Source organism: Chrysochloris asiatica, unplaced genomic scaffold, assembly GCF_000296735.1.
Source record: "Chrysochloris asiatica unplaced genomic scaffold, ChrAsi1.0 scaffold00104, whole genome shotgun sequence".
Classification (NCBI taxonomy): Eukaryota; Metazoa; Chordata; class Mammalia; order Afrosoricida; family Chrysochloridae; genus Chrysochloris; species Chrysochloris asiatica.
Window position 1 is genome coordinate 10,641,331 of NW_006408622.1, and position 7,493 is coordinate 10,648,823.

Below are 7,493 nucleotides of genomic sequence, written 5' to 3' on the forward strand. Positions count from 1 at the left end.
GCTTGTCAGAACAGACACCCAAGTATTTGTTTCTTCACTATCTTTCACTTTCACGAAACTGGCCTCAAGTATGGGTGTTGACCCCCCAACACCCCAAATGTCTCCTGGACCTTTAGGTCCTGCCTTGAAGGATTCTACTTCCACCCCTTTCTTACTGTGAGGCTCAAGCAAGTTTCTTAACCCCATACAGTGAAGTCAACCATAATATTTGGCTTCAGGACAGAGACTAGCTCAGGTGGTACCTCTGTGCAAATTAGAAAAAGGAACCCATTCAATGCCAGCTCCGTCCTGCACCAAAGTGCACTGGCTGAGGAGTGGCTATTGTCTTTGTTCCAAGTGGAATAAGATATTTCTTTCTCTGTGTGGTCCTCTGTGTGACCGTCTTGTGCTGAGAACAAGCTGCCCAACTATACAACAGCAACAGGGCTAAATAAAAAATGTATAAGGAACGGACAGGATTCTTGGTGTGGTGCTGTAAGATAAGCACTGGACAGAAAACCACAACTTCAGCAGTTCAAACCCATCAGCAGCTCCTTGGAAACCCCTATATAGGATCGCCATGCGTCGGGATACTTAACAACAAAGGAACTCTGGTGGTGCTTTAGTATAAGCACTGGACTGTTAACTGCAGGTCAGCAGTTCAAACCTACCAACCGTTCAGCAGGAGAAAGATGAGGCTTTCTGCTCCTGTAAAGATTTACAGCCTTGGGAACCCTACACAGGATCTCTGGAAGTCCTGGTATGGTATAGAGTAAGCATTCGACCTCAAGGTTGATGGTTCAAACTCACCAGCCTGCTCCTCTGAAACTCTATACAAGGTCACTATGAGTTGGAACTGACTTACCAACACTGAGTCAGAATTGACTTGATGGCAGTGGATTTGGCTTTTGGTTTTACAAACATGAAATTTTGCACAGTCTGCATGGTGCCTGGTACAATCTAAGGACTCCACATATCTGCAACTATTAATATCATATTGGAAGTGCCATGGACTGCCAAAAGAACTAAAAAATCTGTGTTGGAAGAAGTGCAGCCAGAGTGCTCCTTGGAGGCCAAGATGGCCAAACTTCATCTCTCATACTTTGGGCATATTGTCAGCTGGAGAAGGATATCATGTTTGGTAGGGTGGAGGGTCAGAGAAAAAGACGAAGACCCCCAACAAGATGGATTGGCCAAGTGGCAGTATCTAAGGACTCAAGTGTGGCAACAATAGTGATGTTGGCTCAGGACTGGGCAGTGTTTCGTTCTGCTGTGCATAAGGTCACTATGAGTTGGTACTGACTCTATAGCATCTAACAACATTTTTCCTCCCAGAGCTGAAACTTGGTTTTTCTCCCCTTACCAATGTGCTGTTCACAGTGCTAATGCTGCCCCCTTGTGGGATTACAATGCAACAACAGCATCGTTATCTTATCTCCTGTCTCTTCCCTTCCCTTATTCAGAAATTAGTTAATTATCTTGGAAGACATTTCTAAGTAGCATTTCCCTAAGTGGGGAATCCTTTAGAGCAGAAACAAGTTCCCCTCCTTCTTTCCCAGAAGCAAAGGGTGTGAGAATAAGACACAGGGCCAAGAAGCCCAACTGATGTGTACTGTTACTGCTCTTAGGTGCCAAGTAGTTGGTTTCAAGCCTCAACTTTCTCCCACTGAGCAACTGGTAGATTCAAACTGCCTGCCCTTGTGGCTAGCAGACCGACACGTAACCCACTAGAGTGCCAGGTCTATATATACAGAAGCAAGCTTACCTATCTCCTTCAGCCAGGCTGCTGGTCTTCATTCTTCTCTCTTGACCGGAATACCATTTTCTACCAGGCTTGGCCCTTTCCAGAATGGTTCCAGAGATGCTTCCAGACAGTTCCTTTGGAGCAGTTCCCCCCAGGGCCCTGGAGAAGCAGCCTAGCTCCTTCTCTCCTGCAGTAGTTACTACTTCTGGGATGTCATCTCTTGCATTTTTGCCACACATACTATCCAGTGGCCACTTCCTCCTCCCAAGTAACTGGTCACCAGCGGGTTGAGCACGACGCTCCAGGCACCTGTGATGAGTCCCAGCTTCCTCCAGCCTCTTCCCATGTTGGGCTGCAGGAAGCCAGCCACGTTGGAGGCATTGTAGGGCCCTAGGCAGAACAGCAGGGTGAGCAGAGCGCCCCCGGCCACCCAGGCTGCCTTCACCTTCTTTCTGTGGCTCAGACCAGACTGGGCCAGTGCCCGGAGGCAGCCAATGTAGCAGAAGGCTGTGATGATCAACGGCAGGAAGAAGAGCAAGAGGGAGAGACTGAGGCGGGCAGGGCCAGCTGAGGCCGGGTCCCATTCCTCCAGGCAGACTGGAGAGCCGTTGACTGGCATGCTGATGCCCAGGGAGCTGGTGGTATTGTCCATCCAGCCTCCTGGAGCCTCTAACCCAAAGACCAGTCCCAGGTGACAGAGGACAATGGCCCATATAGCCACACACACACCCCTGGAGTAGCATGGCCTCCGGATGGCTTGATAGCCCAAAGGGAAGGCTGCTCCCAGGTAACGGCCGACACTCAGGGCAGTCAGGAAACCTCCGCCTGCATAGAGGGGAGCAAAGTGGACGAGGGCAAAAGCAGGACAGAGGGAGACTGGCAGAGGCCAGGCCCCAGAGGCCAGAGCCTCCACGGCTTTCAAGGGCAGAGAGACGGCCAGCAAGAGGTCAGAGCAGCCCAGGTGGAGAGCGTAGACAAGGCTGGGGGTAAGTCGTAGCCGAGCGTGGGACGCAGCACCTCGGATAACCAGCACGTTGAGTGGGAAGCCCAGCACAAAGGCGGCCACATAGAGCGCGAAGGAGAGCTGTGGAGGCAGGTCCATGGGCCCAGAATGCTGGTCTCCCCAGCTCCTGTGCTCAACTTGTTCCGTGTCCTCGGGTCTCACAGCACTCGGATCTCACAGCAGAGGAGTTCCTGCAATTACAAATGGTTTTAGTGCTGCTTGAAGTATTAGAAGCCTTGTAGTTAGGTAGCTGCAGAAATGGAGGCCCCTTAGGTCACCTTCCTCTCTCTCTTCATCCCTGAGGTACCCCAAAGTATCCTGGTGGCTCCGTAGGGCTGTGGTTACAAGGTCTGCAATTCAAGCCCTCCGGCTACTCTGTGGGAGAAAGATGAGGCTTTCTGCTCCAGTAAAGATTTATAGCCTCGGAAGTCCTATGAGTGGAAGTCAACTCCATGGCTTTGGCTTAAACCGATTTGATTTAGAGGGAAGTGACAGGCAATCAGCAAACTAGCCTGGGTTGGAAGCGAGGGCCTCTAGCCCTCAACCCTTTGCTGTTTTCCCACCATATCACCTCTTGCAATGAAGAAAGCCACTGCAGTGTAAGAATACTGGTGTGCAGGTCCTATGGAAGGGACCTCTGGATTTCTGAGGCTCTGGGGAGAATAGGAAAGAGAAGGCAGAACAAAGTCCAGCCTGATAGTCTGTTTCTCTTTGGAATGGAAGTTAGACTCCTGCATCCATCCCCTGCCTACCTCCCCCAAATGTGGAGAACATGCACAGCCCATGATTAAGGGCTAGTGGTGGCTCCCCGCTGACGGGAGGAGAAGTTGGGGGTCTGGATGAGATGGGGGTCATGGTGAGGGGCAGATAGAAGGGTTATTCAAGGGAAAACCCAAGGGCAAGCTAGGTTGTCCCATCAGTGTCTTGGGAAAAGAGCTTAGCCAACTTCATGGCACCCTGGATAGTGTGATTGGGGGGTTGGAGGAGCAATCCTTTGTGAACAGAGGAGCAACAGAAAGAAGGACTCACCTTTGGTGTTTCCAGATGTCTCTGAGGTTCTGGAGTCCCCTCACTTAGCTGAGTAAGGGTGCCCAAGATGGGCAATGAGCCGGAAGGGAGAGAGAAATATGAGGACGGATGTAGGGCCATTAGCCGAGGCAATAGCAGGCTGGATGAGCAGCTAATGGGGCATCTCAGCCTAGAAGTGAGTAGGAATCTGTTTCTGGTTGGTTGGTTTGTTGTCCCTCCGGGTAGGGCAGTGAATGTGCAAACAGTACTTTGAAGGAACAAGGCTCATGGGTACAACTGAGTACAGTTGTCTGCCCCCCTCACCCACTGACTGCCTGCCATGTCCCATTCTGGGGGCTCATTCTTTCTTACCCCTGGATGAGATGGTGGGCAGACCCAGTGCCTTACTGGCTCCTTCCTGCAAAACTAAAAATGCTCCTGTTTCATTAGTCACCGAAATCACCTCAACCTACAATTAACACGTGGGATCAAGGTAAAGCTCTTCCCCTCCCCAGCGTGCAGTCTTTGGTGAGGCAATGGCTCCTCTTTCCTGGCCTGTACTCTTCCTTCCCCTTCCAGCGGATGGTGGTGGTTTCTGCTCCATCACTGTTGGCAGGAGGGCGAAGGAGGGGAGGTGCTAGAGTCATGGGGCCGTGGCCTTCACGTTGTCTCCTTTGGAGCTGTGGGGTGTTGAAGCAAAGAGCCCTGGTGGTGCTGTAGAGTAAGCACTGGATTGCTAACTGCAAGGTTCAAACCCACCAGCCACTCCTTGGTAGAAAGATGAGACTATTTGCTCCCATAAAGGTTTTCAGACTCAGAAATCCATATAGGGTCACTATGAGTCAAAAGTAATTCACTAGTAGTGAGTTTGGTTTTAGGTGTTGAAGCCAACTCTTTCCTAGGCACTTGTGTAGGGATACTGGGCATCACTCAGGCATGGGGCATATGTTTTCCTCCCTTTAGCTCTCTTCCCTCAGCCCCTGGGAACCCCGCCATCCATCTCACTATTGGGGTTACTTCATCCTTCTAGTGAGACCTGGAAGACTTAAGCAGCTCCAGACTGGCTCACTCTCAGGGGTGACCCATCTTGGGCCTGCTTCACGAGAAGGAAAGTTCTCTGTCTGTCTCCACTGTGTGTCTGTCTGCCTGTGTGTCTGTCTATGTGTCTGTCTGTCTGTCTGTCTACCTCTGCTGCCTCAGACAGGCAATCACAGCCTCTCCACTTCAATTTTCGTAGGTATGTGTGTCCGTCACCAGACCTACATACGTTTCTTTGAGTGGTCTCCTGAAAGCCCCTCTTACGTACTAGGTTTCAGGTGGAACGTATCATCCCTTTACCTAGGGGAAGGGAACTATGGTGATAGGAAATGGGATTCTTAGCACACCAGTAACTTCCTCCAAAGAACTTCTCTCATTTCCTACCTTTATAGGGAGCCAGTCAGCTCAGTTGACTAGATCACGGTGCTACTAACACCAGGGTTTGGGGTTCAATTGCTGTATAGGCCATTGAAGGCAGGGTCTTGAAATCTCTAAGGGAGCTGGTGGCACTGTAGGATAAGCACTGGACTGCTAACTGCAAGGTCAGTAGTTCAAACCCACCGGGAGCTCCTCAGGAGAAAGATAAGGTTTTCGATTTCTGTAAAGATTTATGGTTGTGAACCCTACATAGCTTTATACCACCAAGTCACTAAATTAAATATTGGTTGCCTTCCTTCCAAGTCTTGCATCTATGACCCAGAACCTCACATTCAATGTAGATGGCCTTGTCATTTATTATCTAGGGTTTGGTGATTGGAAAACACTGGAAAGCAGACAGAACTGGCAGGGGGAATAAAATGGAGTCCCACTTTATGTCCTGTATCGTGTCTGGGAGAAGAACAAAGCTGGTCGTTAAGAGAGACAGCTTCAACATCTTCTCTGCTTTGATGTTGCCCATCTGGGAGTTCAGGGCTTTCTCCAGGATGACCGCAGAGAGCCGACCCTGATCCCTCATCCATGCCAGCTCCTCCCCTGTTCCCTGTAGGTCTCTATTAAACTTGCATTGAGTTTATTCAGAGCACTCATGACTATGTGGTATCACGTCGACTCTCTCCACTGACAGAACGTTACCCTTTCAAGAACCAAGGTTTCTGTTGGTTTTGTTCACTTTGTGTTGTTGCATAGTGGGTGCTCAGTATTTTTGTTGTTGTTTTGAGAATATACACAGCAGAATATACATCAATTAAACAATGTCTACATATGCAAATCAGTGACAGTGACTGCATTCTTCACCCTCCTTTTTCAAGTTGTTCCTCCCCCATTAATATTCACTCACTACCCCTAAGGTTCCAATCAGCATTCCAGAAACAATAAGCCCCTCCCATTCCCCCCCCCCCCCACTCCTACTCCTGGTAACCACTGATAAACTGTGGACTCGGCACTTTTTACTCTTCTTGTCTGTTTATAGAAGTGAGATCATATAATATTTGCCCTTTTGTGATTGACTTATTTCACTCAGTAAGCTTGTATTCAAGCTCCGTCCACGTTGCAGCATATAGCAAGATTCCTTTATCTTACTGGCTGTCAGTTTGTCATACTACGGTGGGTTGTGTGTGGCTGTAATGCTGGAAACTCTGCCACTAGTATTTTAAATACCAACAGTGGACAAGTTTACCCACAGTGGACAAGTTTCTGTGGCGCATCCAGACAAGACAGACTAGGAAGAAGAAGAGGTAGAACACTTCTAAACGGTTAGCCACTGAAACTCTTATATCAGTGAACATTGTCAGATAGTTTGCCAGAAAATGAGCCTCTCAGGTTGGAAGGTGCTCAAAATATGACTGGGAAAGAGCTACCTCCTCAAAGCAGAGTTGACCATATGAGGTATTAATTCAATCGCCTCATATGCATGTGAAAGTTGGTCAATGAGTAAGGAAGGCCATAGAAGAATCAATGCAATTCAGTTATGGTGTTGGTGAAGAATATTGAAAGTACCATGGATTGTAAGAAGCAAAAACAAATGTCTAGGAAGAAGTCCAGCCAGAATATTCCTTGAAAGTGAGGATGATGAGACCCCATCTCTCATCCTTTGGACATGTTGTCAGGCAGGATTGGTTCCTGGAGAAGGACATCATGCTTGGTTAAAGTGGAGTATCAGCCACAAAGAGGAAGATACCCAACAAGATGATTTACACAGTGGTGACAACAGTAGACACAAACAAAACAACAGTTATGTTATGACATGAATGGAGCGAAACTTCTAGGACCTTCATTTGCTGATGGGGCACAACTCAAAATGAGGAGAAACAGATGCAAAGATTCATTAATAATCAGAACATGGAATGTGCAAAGTTTGAAGTCACCAAAATGAAATGGAATGCATAAAGGTTGATATCCTGAGCGTTAGTGAGCTGAAGTAGACTTGGTATTGGTCATTTTGAATCGGACAGTTACACGGTCTACTACACCAGGAAAGACAAATTAAAGGAGAATAGTGTCGTATTCATCCTCAAAAAGAGCATTTCAAGAACTATTTTGAAGTATAATGCTGTCAGTGATAGAATAATATCCATATGACCACATTGAAGACCAGGGTCCTGGTACAGTGCTGTAGGATAAGCAACAGACTGCTCAAGCTCCTCAGAAACCCTATAAAAAGGTCACTAAGGAGCTCTGGTGGCTTAGTGGTTACGAATCGGGCTGCGAACCTTAAGGTCAGCGGTTCGAAACTACCAGCTGCTCCGCGGGAGAAAGATGAGGCTTTCTACTCCCGTAAAGATT

At 48.3% G+C, this 7,493-nt stretch overlaps 1 protein-coding gene across 1 annotated transcript; it reads right to left on the bottom strand.

Annotated features, from left to right (window-relative positions):
• Window positions 1-1,922: 1,922 nt before the first annotated feature.
• On the bottom strand, window positions 1,923-2,825 carry FFAR1 (free fatty acid receptor 1). The gene has a single exon (XM_006867366.1). The coding sequence runs from the start codon at window positions 2,823-2,825 to the stop codon at window positions 1,923-1,925; it is 903 nt and encodes a 300-aa protein (XP_006867428.1).
• Between the last annotated feature and the right edge of the window lie 4,668 nt (window positions 2,826-7,493).